Below are 15897 nucleotides of genomic sequence, written 5' to 3' on the forward strand. Positions count from 1 at the left end.
GAACTGATTGAGAGCTTATTAGGTTTTAGGGAACATATAATATAGAAACACACAACTGTATGTTTAGGGCTTTGTGAATATGAGCTATACATACACACCGGCACTCAAAGGTCATTTTTAAAATACCTGTCACAGTTTTAATATCTCTATAACTGTGAAAGGTACTAGTGTGCCGCCCAATGAGAGCTGCCATTTTACTGATCCTTCCAAACAGCAAGTTCAGTATGATGATATCCAGGAGGCTATCACATGAGAAAAGCATCTTGAATGATGTTTGAATATATAACAAAAAAGGGGATTTTCAAAGTCTCTGTGAAGTAAGTGCTGCTGTTTAAAAACTGAGTTCATTTTACTCAATTACATTAACTAGAACTTAATGGCATTTACTGTACAATAATTTTGAAAGCTTTTGTTATGAATGTGAATGGTGACTTCCATGACCAGTGTCCTCTACAGTGATCTTCATTGCTCCCTTCGAGATGGCTTGTCCAACTGCCTTAAAGCAGCTGGTATTGGCCACTGGTGAAGAAAGGATACTAGACTACACAGACCACTGCTCTGAAGCAGTGTGGCAATTTCTATACTCCTATCACACAGTCAGGGCAGCAAACCTCAGTTTCTTTAAGGATTAGCCTTACTAGTAGCAAATGTTAACATTTGATTTATTGTTTGTTTGTTAGAATCCTCTTTGATATTACACTGTTGCTTTCTTTACAATGAAACTCTTGGATATTTTGGGCTCAGAAGTTATCCAGCTGAACACTTTGGACATGGACTAGGAGAAAAAAAATCCTCTCAGATGCTAGAACCACATTCCCCTTCACACGATACAGCAAAAGTCTTGTTCTGTCTGAGTTAAGCATCTGAGACTTGATTCTGCCAAGTGCTAAGCTCTTGGGCACACATCCAGCAAAGCACCTGGAAGCAAAGCACCTTTATGCCTGTGCGTAGTCCAATTGATGTAATTGGGATTACTAACCTGCTTACGTTCTTTGCTGGCCTGGGGCTAGAGCACTCAGTACCTTACATGATGGAGCCTGCTTACACAACATTTAATAACAAGGGTTTCTGTGTAAATAATAATTTAGTAAAAGAAAGGATACCATTTGTAGTTCTTCCAGCTTAGGGTTATTGCAGGAGGTAGGATTTATGAATTTCCTCTTTTCTCCTATAAACAGAAGTGAAAAATATCTATTACAAGTTTCTGATGTGACTAATGCAAGTTTTCTGTAACAACTGCCATCAGGTCAACATTGCCCCTTTTTGCTAATTACAGCATGAAAAAGTGTACTCATTTGTAATTTTATAGATTTCCTAAGAGGGAGAAAATGGCATATCAGATCATTACAATTGCCTGCTAGAAATTATCTTTCCAAAGGATTCAAATTGATGAGACCAAAGGGACGCTTTCTAAAAATGAACAAAACCAGTTTGGTTTGGTTCTTTTGTGTGAAATGTAACCCTCATTTAGAGGATTAGCTGGAACTTGCATTGACTCTTCATAACCCACCTATGGAGAGTTGGAGACTAAATTCCATGCAACAGGGTTACTTACTCACACTTGATTGAACCTGGGAATAATGCTGTAAAACAAGTGAGATTCATTTGTGCTGAGAACTTTCATTTTTTTGGTTCTTTGGGTCCCTCTTCTCTCTTTCTTCATTGCTGCTTTATAAAACACATACCTTGAATGGCATCATTCTTAAGTGGCGAATGATGAAGCACACTGGGCTGTGCAAAAGCAGTGAAAAAGTCTGGTTCCATTGTATTACTTTTTGCTCCTAGAAAATTGAAAAAAAAAATTCAAAATGTGCTGGAGCCAAAATGACTACTAATGAGGGAATATGCACCAAATTAAATTATTTCTTTCAGCAATTTTTGAAGTGTTTGTGGGTGACCTACTTTTAAACATGCAGCAACATATATTTAAGCAACATTAAAATTAAAATGCAGTTAATCAGTTTTTTTCCTGGAGACGAAAAGCACTACAGTATTAAAATAATGTCTTAATTCCAGTCAGTTCTGATTAATGTGAATTAGATCAGCAAAATCCTATTTCAGTTCAGATGATAAATGCTTCAGCAAGAGACATCGGGGTGCAAGTTATAAAAATGGTCAGCATTTAACTGTTTGAGATGAATAAACCAAGAATATAGCAGATCTATAAGACTGTATGTATTCTTATTAAATAAGAAAGTTAAAAAAAAGCTCAGGCTTTGACATTATTTCTCTTCCTAACCACTGCTGTCCTGAAATAAAATAGGAATGACAACACAAAAAGGAGAACAGTCCAAAGTATCTTGTCAACATATAGAAGACTATGGAAGGGATTTTCAAAACTGGATAGGAACACTGGGAGAGGGTAGCAGATGCCAAAGTGGGGGTGAATTGGATAGGAGCAAAGAGGGACAAAAACTTGTTAGGGGCACAGAGGCAGAAGGGTCTATTACCACTAGAGAACATACCCCTACATCAGGGTGGCCAACCTGTGGCTCCGGAACACATGCGGCTCTTCAGAAGTTAATATGCGGCTCCATGTATAGACATCGACTCCGGGGCTAGAGCTACAGGCTCCAAGTTTCCAATATGCCAGGGGGTGCTTACTGCTCAACTTCTGGCTCTACCAAAAGCCTTGCTCCCACTTCACCCCTTCCCACCCTGTCCCTTGAGCCTGCCATGCCCTTGCTCCTCTCCCTCCCATCCTTTCCCCTTCCCTCCCCCCTGGAGCCTCCTGCCCGCCACTTAACAGCTGATCAGGAGGTGCAGGGAGAGAGGGGAAGACGTTGATTAGTGGGGCTGCTGGTGAGCAGGAGGTGCGGGGGGGGGGAGCTGATAGGGGGCTGCTGACTTATTACTGTGGCTCTTTGGCAATGTCCATTGGTAAATTCTGGCTCCTTCTCAGGCTCAGGTTGGCCACCCCTGTCCGATATCACCTGGAATTGTATCTTTCAAAAATGTAAACATATCAGGGAGAGCAGAATAAGTTTGTACACACAACCTTAATCCTAGAATTTCCTAACATTAGAATGCTTGACTTTGCAACCTTAACATTCTTTTAATGTAGGATTTTTTATATGTAATATAAAAGGCTGAGAAAGCTAGGCTTGCTTAGTCAAGAATGGTAAAGAGCTAAAGGAGACTAAGATTTTGAAGAGTATAGCTAAAAACTGAGCAGTCTCTCTTTATTTTGTCCTATAATATAAGAACAAGTGCTTAACTTATTACAGTAATGGTAAGTAAATTTAAATTCACTACAGCAGGAAATCACATTGTATACTGTAACTGAATTTTAAGGGGTTGGATAATAACATTTGTAATTATAGTATGCAAGCTAAAAATAGGGATATTAAAATCTTATGCATCAGTGTACAAAATGATCATCTGCAGGGGTCAGAAAGGACAACAATTTGCATCACCACCAGACATGTATAATTATTATTACTCATTATTTGTACTACATTAGTCTGAGATTTGGGCTACATCATGCCAGACTCCATACAAACACGGAGTATGAGCCAGTTTCTGCCCCTTGCAATCTAAACAGACAAAGGGCAGGAAGGTAAACAGCATTGCATAGCTAATCAGTTGCATTCTGGAAGTGAGGGCCACAGTTCACCTTCCTTTGAAGCATTAAATCTTAGCTATTGCTGGAGGCAAAATATCAGATATCATGGATAAATAATCTGTCCAGTATTATTAATGCTATGTTCCTATGGCCTAATGGATAGAGCACTGCATGGGGACTCAGCACTGCCATGGACCTGCTGGGTGACCTTGGGCAAGTCACTACCTTTCCTGTGCCTCGGTTTCTCCATCTGTAAAATGGGGATAATGATACTGACTCCCTTTGTAAAGCATTTTGAGACCTATGAATGAACAGTGCTGTATTAGAGCTAGGTATTATTATGAAGAGGAAACATTTCCCCTCTTATTAAAAAAAGTTTCAAGTCTCAAAAACATAGGGGAAGAAATATATTTAAAGGAAAGTAGGGCAGCCTTTGTTAAACATTCACATTGTGAGAACAGGAAAGCAGAATAATCAATAGGTAAGAGATCCACTGCAAATAGTATTGCACATCTGACATGGAAGACCTCTGAGGTACAGTCTCTTGCTTTGATAGCTTAAAACTCCAAACAGCATTGGAAGGGTCCCCTTAGAATCTCTCTCACATTTTTGTCAGGGCTCCTGTCATAAACAGATAAGTAAGAGTTAATAGAACAGAAGTACTTCATATCTCTTTTGCCTGTAAAAGGTTAACAAGATCAGTGAGCCTGGCTGTCACCTGACCAGAGGACCAATCAGGGGACAGGATACTTTCAAATCTTGAGGAAAGGAAGTCTTTGTGTGTGCTATTAGTGTTTGGTTGTTGTTCTCTCTGGGTTCTGAGAGTGACCAGACGTGCAACCAGGTTTCTCTCCAATCTCTCTGATACAGTTTCTTATATGTCCAGAGTAGTGAGTACTAGGTAGATAAAGCGAGTTAGGCTTATGTCTGTTTTCTTTATTTGCAAATGTGTATTTGGCTGGAAGGAGTTCAAATTTGTATTTTGCTGAAAGGATTTTAATTTGTACTTGTAAAATTAGACTGGGAGGGTATTCCCAGTGTCTATACCTGAAAGACCCTGTAACATATTCCATCTTAAATTTACAAAGATAATTTTTACTGTTTTTCTCTCTTTAATTAAAAGCTTTTCTTGTTTAAGAACCTGATTGTTTTTTTATTCTAGTGTGAGACCCCAGGGGACGGGGTCTGGATTCACTAGGGTCTAGGTGGGGAGAAAGGAGGGAAGGGGGAGAGAAAGGTTAAATTTCTCTCTGTGTTAGGATTACTTTCTCTCTCAGGGAGAGTCTGGGAGGGGGAGAGAGAAGGAGGGGGAAAGGTGAATTTTCCTCTCTGTTTAAAGATTCAAGGAGTTTGAATCACAGTGATCTTCCAGGGTGACCCAGGGAGGGGAAGCCTGGGAGAGGCAACGGTGAGGGAAAGGGTTTACTTTTCTTGTGTTAAGATCCAGAGGGTCTGGGTCTTGGGGGTCCCCGGGCAAAGTTTTGGGGGGACCAGAGTGTACCAGGCACTGTAATTCCTGGTTGGTGGCAGCGCTACAGGTTCTAAGCTGGTAATTAAGCTTAGAGGAATTCATGCTGGTACCTCATCTTTTGGACGCTAAGGTTCAGAGTGGGGAATTATACCATGACAGCTCCATTATAAGGAAAGTGAATGTGTTGTGTTTTAATACAGACTTTGATGGTTCCATTTTAAGAATATGCATGGAGAGACAATACTAGCAAAAAACTATGATTAGATATTTTCACATCAGTCTTGCACAACACAACAGACACAAAATGCACAAAACTGCTGGAGAGAATGTATTTCATCACTATGGTTGCAAAACCAAATGCCAGCTCTAGAAATGGAGTTGGCAAGAATGAAATAATTATAAGAAATGGAGCCTTTTACAGCCTACGTAAGAGTAACAACTGAACTATTTGAAGAACGCTGGACCAAGGGAAATGAAAAATATAATTAATATAGTGGAAGATTTTCATATGCGCTAGTGGCAATTAGATACCTAACTTGAAAGTCAATGGGGGTTAGGTGTCCAGCTGCCACTTTTCCCTTTAAAAATCTCTCTCAGAACTCTTAGACCTGTGTACACTTACTGTAATTCATACCCTATATTGCCTCAGTGGTGCTGTTCCCCCTACCTTTTATATCGGTCACTCTTCCTTTAATACTTATGGCTGAAAATAACTTGGACTGTCAACAATTCTGCTTCTCTCAATAAAAAGTTAGTAACTAAAAACACACATGGGCTATTGGGGAGGCCTCCAAAATCAGACACCATCTTTGAGACCTTCGCATCTCAGTTTCCCCATCTGTGACGTGAAGACAGTAACACCTACCACCGAGTGGTTGTGTGGGGCGTCATTTGATAAGGGCGAGAGAGAGGTTTCCTCTCGGCCCATAGTAAGGAGCATCAGGTAACTGTGCCAGCCCAGGATTTCTACTCCCCCAGCCTTGTTCCTGTGAGGGAAGTAATCTGCTCTAATCTGATACCAAGTGTCAGTTACTCCCCCCCCCTCTGCACTAGCTGAGCAAAGCTGACTGTCAACTACAGTCAAGGCTCTGCCAGTTCCTTGCCCTTGCCTGTCCATTTGCACAGGGAGGTGAAAGGTGGAGGGGCCCAATGGAGGTTGCTCTCCTGGATGAGTTGGAACCCACCATATTGACTAAACCACCTAGAGGAGTGAGGATGTGCCCAACATCCCTTTACTCCACTGCAGGAGCATGTAGGGTGAGCCACAATTGTGCCCTAATTATACGTGAAGCACTTTAAGGCTATAAAGGGACTACATTCAGCAAGTATGACATTGTAAAATTAAATCAATAGACTGACAGTGGCCATCTTGGCCGATACAGTCTGTACACAGAGACATCTCCTGTGACTTCCAGGGAGAACGTAGATGTGGGGTTGTTTCAAGCCTTTATTTTACAATAAAAGTGGGTTGCTGTGCAGTGTCAGGCAAGTGACCCAGCACTGCATGTCTAGCCCAGTGGAAACCTAGATTCTAGATCAGAATTTGCTGCAGCCTTCTGCCTCACAGGCTCTTCACCTCAGCTTCACTCCACATCTGCCCTTCTTACCTTCATCTTCACCCCGTCCCGTCTCCCTTGCCTCCTTCACAACAGTATCCCCTCCCGCTTCACTTTTCTTTCCATTTAGCATACTTCCTTCCTCCTAAACCCACAAAATGGGCTGGCGGGGGGAGGGGGAAGAACACAGCACTAAGATGACATCTGCCATTATCATACTGTTCACTCTTCTTGTGTGTTCTACCCTTTTCCCCCTCCCTGCATCTGCCTTGTCTTTTAGATTGCAAGTTTTAAATTCAGGGACTATCTGCTATTCTGTACTGTGGCTATTTTTGCCACTTTCTCACTTCCCAAGCCAACCTGGGTTCAGAATGCTGAGGGGCCTGGCTCCTGGGAACATTGGCTCCTCTCATGTATTAAAGAGCTGTTTTGGCAAGCTGAAAAACCTGGGGGATCTCACACACATTTATGATTTACGCTGGCAAGATGTTGAGCACCTACGGCTACAGGAATTGGAGATCTCAGCATGTCACAGGAAGTACTTAGAACCACGCCAAAACAGGCCTTAAATTAAAAATTGGTGGCAACGTACATAAATATATGCTTAGGGCTCAATCCAATGACCTGCCTAGCAGCTGAGAACGGAGGGCCTCAGCATTTCATAGGATCATTAGTTATTATCATTAAGTTGGATTCTGGATCAGGCTCCAAGTTACACTCTAGGGCAGGTGTGGCCAAACTGCGGCTCGCAAGCCACATGTGGCTCTTCTACGATTAAAGTGCAGCTCGCAAAGCCGACCATCCCCCCCCATTCGGCTTCTGCCCCGGGGAGACATGCTGGGGTTAGGGGCTTCTGCCCAACAGCGAGGGAGGGCTTCTGCCCTGTGGGAGGCGTCTGCCATAGTGCAGAACTCCCTAGACCCTCCGACCCAACCGCAGGGCAGGAACCCCAGGAGGCATGCCCCACGGGCCTTAAGCCCCGAGCCCCTCTCGAATTTCTGAAGATTCTCGTATGTGGCCCAGCGGATCAGTAAGTTTGGCCATCCCTGCTCTAGTGAAACAGCTTCAGTTCTAAACAACCCCTCCCCCCCCCCCCCGGTTTTCTGTAGACATCTCAGAACACTGCCTGCTAAAGGTGTACATATTGCACTAACATCATGGGGGAACATGAATGTATTTGGAATCCTTTTTTGATTTCAGTTCCTTATTTGCGCTGGGAGAAGTATTAAGATTGGAGCTGCTCATGCAGGCCTGCTGCAATGCGGCTCTGCAGACTCTCTTTTCTGTTTTTCTTTTTAATTCTTTTGCTATCAGACTATTTTCTCTGGCCTTGCATCCACACATGCATTGTTTACTGGTACATGGAGAACACCACTTGTTTTATTCCAGTTGCTAGAATACTGATTGCAACAATATTGTGCATTGGAAATTTAAAATCATATTGGCCTTACTCTGGACTCTTCTTGCAAAATGGCATCATTTGGTTCTGTGCTCTCAGTTACTGAGACAATATCCTAAATTTTCTTAGTTCTTGAGAAAGGCAGAAGTTATTTATTTTTCTGCATTCTGCTAGGGGCAATCACTAAGTTTTCAGGTATGTCAAGAGTTGCTAGAATATTATAAGCTGCAATGCAACAGTTCCTTAATTGCTGAAAATAGCAGATAAGATGGTTATTTTGCCATAAGAACCATTTTGTATTAATAGTTTAAATCACCTAACTTTTCGTCTACTATCCCTTCACAATCTGGTTCCCCAAATTTAATTGAGCTATTACATATGTTTTACTGCTTATAATGCTACCATAATTATAATCTACCATAGAATATACATGAAACACTTACTTTTGCAGATGAGGACACCAAGAACTTTGAATTGATTTATTTCCTGTTGGAAAAAGCCAAAAGCAGTATTCCAAATAAGCTCAAAATTAGTGAGAAAAGGCTTTCTAGTCTGAAAAAATAAAAACTGCATGTGTCAGGATTCAATCAATCCATCTAATTTTATACTGCTGCTATTAGAACACCATGATGAGAAAAGTAGGCAAGAAACAAAAAGAGAGACTAGTTCTTTGCACTCAGTTTAGAAGAGTCCCTTACTTCCTCATTTTGCACTGTGGTTTTCAAGAGAAAAGGTTTGCTTGTTAGCAACAGGAAAGAGATGACGTTATGCCACATTCTGCCAATATAATCAATTTACATATGAACATTTTACATAAAAGAACTGACAGCATGTTGCCTTTAATAATTCTCTAAGTATTCCTCAAGGAGTCTATCAAAGGCAAGGTCATGGGAAAGAAGTATGAAACGTATCATAGGATAAAGTTTTGGGCATCCTTGTGTTGAAATTGCTGCCTTCCATTCAAAGCAGCTTGAAGATTATCAAGAGGCAAGTTACACACAGTTCTTATGTTACATTTTAAAAACGAAACCACAGTTCTGTTCAGAGCCCTGATGTCAGCAAGTATGGTCTCTGCTAGAGTCTATAATAACTGCAGTAAACGTGCATCTAAACCAGGGGTTCTCGCAACAAATTTTTTGGTGGCCTCAGAGTGCAGCCACCAACTCTTGCTGGTGGCCACACTGCCACTTTTTTCCTAAAATTATTTATTTTTCCTCAAGTTAATAAGGTAATATGCACATACATACATACAAATCATTGTAATTTATTTATGGAAGGTTTTGGGGTTTTTTTTGGCAAACTCAGTTATAAAAATAATGCACAATTATCTCTATTCTTTACTGTACCTAACAGAATAGAAACACAAATAAGGTGCTTTGTGTATTCTTGTCTTTTTTATTATTGTTTCTTTTGCTTTTTTGGGAAAAGTGGTTGTCTGTACAATAATTTGACCTAATAGTCCAAATAATAAAGAAAAAAGGAAATTCAACATAATAGTCCAGATAATAATGAAAAACATATCTAGGCGGCTTGGGTCTGGGGAGGGATGGGCAGGGCTGTGGCTGACCCGGGGCTCCTCCGGACAGGTGTGTGTGTGTGGGGATGTCTCGGGGCTTTGGCCAGCCCAGGGCTCCTCCAGTCAAGCAAGGGCGGGATGCTTGGGGCTTCTCCGGGCTAGGGGCTTGTGGCGCCAGTTGTAGTTGGTCTCAGGACTCCAACTGCTGGGGGTGGAGGGTGCAGGCAGAGAGGGTGGAGTCAGGGGCTAGCCTCCCCAAAGGGGGAATCCACTCTCTGGCCATGCACCCGCTGCTCACCTCCTCACCCCACCCTGCCCACCGCTTGCTTCCTGCATCCCTCCTCAGTCCCCCACCCGCCACTCACATCTCTTACCCGCATCTTCCCCTCGCCTCCTCACTCCCTTGCCACAGACACCCCCCTGCCTGCAGTGAGAACCCCCTAGTATTTTATTGACAGGGAAAATTGTGGTCATACTGCACGGACATTGCATCTCTCTCTTAAGAAGTATACAGTAGCATCTACCATTCAGGTGATTAAATACTTTTCTTTCTGAAGACAGAAAAGGAAAAACTGCTCTTCAGATTTAGATTTTCCCCTAGTCTAATTAACATTTTAAAATATTGTAATGATCTTACTAATAGGGAAAGCCTACTAGGTCATATCCATCCAGTTACTAATGCATGACGATTCCCTGAAGTAAATTCAAGTGGTTAGTCCAATTTAGTTTTTAGCATTATAAGCAGTAAAGCTTCCCCCACTTCCCTTGAGAGATTATTTCACAGCCTAATGCGGCTCACTCTGATATCATATACCACATTTAGGCTAAATTTTCTCTTTTTTAAAAATTTCACATTCTTACTCCAAGTTATAGCCCCCAAGCACTACTCAATTCCTCTCCTTCACCATACATCCCCATCAGATACTGGTAGATGATTGCCATACCCCTTCCACATATACTCATTCATCATTCAACCACACTAACTGGGGTTTGTTGTCTAAAGCCTTCCCATCATTCACTGATGCATTCACAGTCATTTTTTTTTTGCTGTTCTCCAATTCCCCCCAATCTCTTTCTACTGATAAGATGCCCAATCTAAGTACAATAGTCTAAGTGGTGTGTGATGGTGTGTCCACCCCACACAAGCCCTGCGCTGGTTAATATGGATCAGAAGGGGTCAATTAACCTTAGATTCTGCACCTGGATGGGGCCCAGGGGTTGATAAAGCCTAATGGCAGATGAGGCAGAGCTGGGAGGCGGGGATTGGGATAGCATTATAAAGCCAGGAAGTAAGCACAGGAAAGAGTTGCAGGCAGCAGATTTGCAGTTGCTGCCTAGAGTGAAAAGATGTTGGCCAGGGACAAGGAAGCGCTCCAGGGGGCAAGTAAGCTCTGGTGTCCTGCCCTGGACTAGGGAGTGTTACAAGAGGCCTATGAGGTGAAGTGGGCATGGGGAGTGGAGAAAGCTCTGGGGGTAAACCCAGAGAAAGGCAAGGAGATGGAGAGGTGGGTAGGAAGGAGTCCAAGGACTGCAACAGCAGTCACAGGGTCCCTGGGCAGGAACCTAGAGTAGTAGACAGGCCTGGGTTCCGCTACCAGCCACTGGCAACGTGGCACAGAGCTGGAGTTGGAATAGAAGACTGCCTGAGAGGACATATGGACAGCTTGTCTGGTGGGACATCATTGCCCTGGAAAAAATGGGGGAAGACTATATAGTGACTGGCCGAAGGACTGAATCATCCAAGAGGAAGCACTCCAAGTCATGGAGGGGAGATGGAGAGAAAGCAACTGATGGCAGGGGCCACCACATGGGGCAAAAGCAAATTCCCTGAGCCAGGCAGAGAGGTGCACCTGCAGTGAGTGGACCCCTTCATATGCTGTTCTACCAGTGTCAGAGAGACAGGCTGCTCTGTTTTCTAAGGCCTATGCAAACCAATATCTCATTGGCCTCTTGGTCTTCATTTAAATGCATTCTTCATTCAAATCCTTCCTTTTATTATAACTTCATCCATTAAGCAGGCCAAATAAGAGCAAGAAAGCTATGTGATCATCATTTGTTTATTAGAATAAATACAGTTATCACAAACCATGCATTAAGTTCCACAACACTCCTGCTGTGATTTTAGAAAACATAGGATTGCATTGTAATTTGCTTACAGTACACTACTTTTACACTCTCACTAAGCCAGACTTGTCCATGGTATGACAAGTGCAGTATCTCATCTGCAAGGTTGTTTTTTGTGGGTTGTTTTTTTTTAGTAACAGAAATCCAGAGTGCACATTGTTAAAAAATAGTAGAAAAGATTCTTAAAATACATTAATACACAAAGCATTGGGTTTCTATTAGTGGGGAAAAGAAAGCTCTGTAAGATTTGCATTGATGTAAACTCTGTTTTTGTTGCTTTGCAGTCTTGTGAAACGTTCGAGCATAGCTGACCATAGCTCAGGCCTCTTCTGAGCCGTAGAGCAAGCTGAACGACGACTGGCTGGAACTGAATCCGCAGTTCTGATGGTGAATCTACAAGGCAGATTACACAGGCTGTACAGGCAGCCAATCTCATTAACCATATAGAAATGTGGAAGCTCGAATGTTGGGCATGCAGTGTCCACGAACTATGCCACAAGCCTCAGAATTCCCTGGCCTTTTCTACACAACTCTACACTAAGAGGCAGAATTCAAAATTTCCAGTAACGTAAACAAAATATTAACCATCCTGTTCTTTAGCATGGATGGAGGGAGGCCTATATTTTTAAGCTTTAACCTACAACATATTAGCCCATTACAACCCACACATTAGGTATGTGATAGATTAGGAATGAAATAAACATTAGTTGGTGGGGTGCTATATCAAGATGATTGTGTTTTAAAACTGATTACTTTTGGGGAAGCCCTTCTTAAGTTGAAAGCATCCTGTTGGCAATTTGCCCATGGCATACAAACTAAAGGTCCCAAACCCGCAGTCCCCTGGCTACAGGAGCACTCATATAAGAACTATCTAATAGCCCAGTGGTTAGAGCACTCGCATGAGATGTGCAAAACCAACTTCAGTTCAAATCACCACTCTGCCTGACTTGGAATGGGGACTCGAACTCAGTTCTCTCAACTCCTACGTGTAGCCTTAATTGCTGGCTTACGGGGTTTTTTGGGGTGGGGCTCTCACACTCTCCTGTTGGAGCTCTTCCACTTCATATCCAATATTTGAGTTTAAGTAGGAGTTTAGGGATATAGAGCTGAGCAGGGGAGTTGAGGATCTAAATTTTGGACTTAGGTGCCCAGTTACGCACCTAAATTCCTTTCTGAATCTAATCCTTACAATCTAACTCACTAGTTCTTCAGTCACCACAGCATCTTCCATGGTAGATGCGAGCTGAATTTCTAACAGAAACAAGCAGAAACCTCCTCCCACTTTTTTTTTTTTTTGACACTAGTCCCCTTAGGCCACCTTTTATACCTCATAAAGAAACAAAAAATAAGTGTTTTCTCCTTTTGCAAGTCACTGTTAAAGTGTCAAGCTGAGACAAAAATGTTAATGAAGAGAGAGTCTTCTGTACAATTACACCACAGTTCACATAGCACAGTAAGGGGACACGCGTTTCCTTTTGGTCTTTAACACTGAAGGGTAAATTCAGTCCTGGTGTAAGCAGATGCATTTCATTTGTAGTCAATGAGAGAGGAGCCTCTGCTTACAACAGGACTGAACTTGGCCCAGATAATGCAGTAACACTGCCTTCCTTGATAGGCCGCTCTGTTAAATGCTTTACATAAAACCTGGCAGCCCATAAAGTATGACTAATGTGATAAACAGAAAGCAATAATATAGTGGTTTTGGATCTCTCCTCCACATTCTGAGGGAAGGAATGCTATAAAATACATAGCTCACAAATAACTTACTTTGATATTATAATACTATTTCTTTTAATAGCCCTGCCCATAACCTGTTCACATAAACCACATCCTAGCCTTGCCTTCTTTGTACATTTAACTACCTATAGCATCATTAGACACGCAGATATGTCTGCACAATCAGGTGAAATCCATCTAGTGCTGTCAAGGTGTCTTGTGTCAAGGTAGATACATTCAAAGTGTCTAGTCTTTTCTCAGGCAAACTCCCACTGACTTCAATGGGAGTTTTGCCTAAGGATTATACCACTGAGTCCAGAGTACACAGCAGTAGCAAAGTATCATTGGGGATGATGGGATGAAATCAACTCATCACAGCATCACTGAAAGGAAACTTATGTTATTTTCAGCCCTGGGATCCACCTCTAAACTGTTCCAAATTCAGTGCAGTCCAATGTGTTCGATACTGGTGTACATTATATGGCGTTGTCCAGAATAACCCAGGAAGCAGAGGCAAAATCTTATTGAAAAATGACCTTGCTCCATTTAATTTTCAAAACAAAAACTGTAGTTCTGTTCACAGACTTTGGGCTCTGTAACGCTGTAACTGCCATTGACTTCAGTGAGAGCAGGAGCAGGCACTTTAGCTTTTCCACATGAAAATAAAGGTCAACCTTGCACGTCTAAGCAACTAAACTGTTATTCCCCCTGCTCATTCCACAAAGGGTTAGAAAGAATGGATAAATCCAGTCCGTCCATCCGTGACCAGCTCCTCACCAAGCTGATCCAGACTACACATTTCAAGTGTGGCTACAGCTCCCTCCTCAGCACAAAAGGAGGGAGAGAAAACCAGCTATGACCGGATTTGGCAATAATTCCATTTCTAGGCTAATTGTGTGTAAACATCAAGTGGAAATAATACTGGGTAGTATGAGCTTAACATGAAAGATAGAAAAAGCCCTCACGGTACAGTTTCAGGTGGTGTCCTTGGAAACAAATACAGTAACACACACAAACCTTATTTAATGGAAACTGCAGTTTCTAAACACATTGCAATGCAAGGGTCTGCCTTTGTATTTCTAACACTCAAGCCTAGCGTATCTTCCACCACCAATGGTAACCAAGTAGTTTACAAAAGAAAGTATATATAGGCATTGTCCCATCAAGAAGGGTTCAAGTTTTTCCTGTTTATCAAAAGTAACTAGTAGTATTCTTTATCAACATAAAAAGAAAGCTTGTTGACTTTAGCAAACAGACACGCAAGGATCTCAGAGCAAAGATGTAAAAATGAGATTTCAAAAGGGAGCTAACATAAAATACACAACGTATTTTCAGCAGGCATGTCATGCAAAGGGATACATGGAGATAATGTGAACAGGAGAAGGAATGCCATCATGCAGCATGGAATATAGTGTAAGGCACAAAGGGAACATAGAGGGCGTTTTGTTTTTCCTTTTCTTTTTTTTCCCCCTTAAGAAGGTTGTGAGGATTAACATCTTAGCTTCCAGGATCACTCAACATTCTTGTACTTTGTGAACAGGTTGTACAAAACCCTGAGGGTAGACTTCAGATCCAAGTTAACAACATCTGTGGAAGAAAAGGAGAGATTCTTAGGTTGCTTTAGTACTACCTCCCAGTTTCCTATGAGTGGAAGAAAGTGTCTTCTGATCTGTGAACTCAAAAAGAATAAAAAAAATAAAAAAAAATAGGTCCAGTTCCCTTGGATAGCATCATATGTTAGACTTCAAGAAACGTTAGCCATTACTTCAATCACTGATATTTTTAACTTCTCTCTGGAGGGAGGAAAAAAAAAAAAAGAACTCTTATCCCTCTCTGATCTACAATTTATCATAGACTGAAGGGTTCTTCTGTCTCAGACCTGATATCTCACAAATAACTGAAAAATACTCCATATTAGATACCATGTCACAGCTTTAACAATTTCTAGTGAGTTTCTACCAGGGACACTGCTAACCAGGTGCCCAGAGTGGGGATTTAAGTCCAAATTGTATATTTCTTGTGAGGTTCTGAACCCAACATATCTAGAACCTCTGCAATGACTTGCTATGCAGTGAGCTGAACTTAAACTCCTGCTTTGTGTGCAAACCTTCCTGCGTCCCCCCTCTCACTGTGCTGGAGTGTGGGTAAATTTTCATCAGAGCAAGGAAGGGAAGAGTGCATGAACAGTTACAGTCCACTATAATGACAGGCCATTTTCCACCCTCCCCATTCTTCCCCTTTGCAAACTTCATGCTTATTGCTCACTGGCTTGGTATTCCCCCACCTCAGATGCACAACAGAGAGAGCTTCTCTCTTTGTTCTTCCTGTCCGGTTGCTACGATAACATAGAGGAAGTGCCACAGAGAAGTACATTCCAAAGGCTGCCCAGGGGAAAGTACAGCACAGAGTGCCCTTGCAAAACTGAAGAGAGTATCTCCCAACGTCGACAGCGCAGGAGAGGGGAAAAGCAGCAGGTAAAGATGTAGGTAAGGGAGAGGATAGGAGGGAAAAGTTGTGGGAACAGGAAGAGGAAAATAACTGAGGAGACAG

General features: G+C 42.1%; 2 protein-coding genes across 6 annotated transcripts in view; both read right to left on the reverse strand.

Annotated features, from left to right (window-relative positions):
* The window catches only part of LOC115638327 (gamma-parvin-like), a 38656-nt gene extending 29959 nt beyond the window's left edge, over positions 1-8697 (reverse strand). Inside the window, 3 exon segments of the mRNA XM_030539927.1 lie at positions 1104-1168; positions 1686-1781; positions 8435-8697. Coding sequence (XP_030395787.1) covers positions 1104-1168; positions 1686-1781; positions 8435-8564 — 291 coding nt within the window. The 5' untranslated portion in view covers positions 8565-8697.
* A 2851-nt stretch (positions 8698-11548) lies between these two features.
* Positions 11549-15897, reverse strand: part of PARVB (parvin beta) — a 107340-nt gene continuing 102991 nt past the window's right edge. For all 5 annotated transcript variants that reach the window (XM_030539938.1, XM_030539956.1, XM_030539959.1 and 2 more), the window contains exon 13: positions 11549-14934. In XM_030539938.1, the coding sequence (XP_030395798.1) occupies positions 14858-14934 (77 nt within the window). In that variant the 3' untranslated portion in view covers positions 11549-14857. The remainder of the gene's footprint in view (positions 14935-15897) is intronic.

The sequence above is a fragment of the Gopherus evgoodei genome, chromosome 1 (genome assembly GCF_007399415.2).
Source record: "Gopherus evgoodei ecotype Sinaloan lineage chromosome 1, rGopEvg1_v1.p, whole genome shotgun sequence".
Classification (NCBI taxonomy): domain Eukaryota; kingdom Metazoa; phylum Chordata; order Testudines; family Testudinidae; genus Gopherus; species Gopherus evgoodei.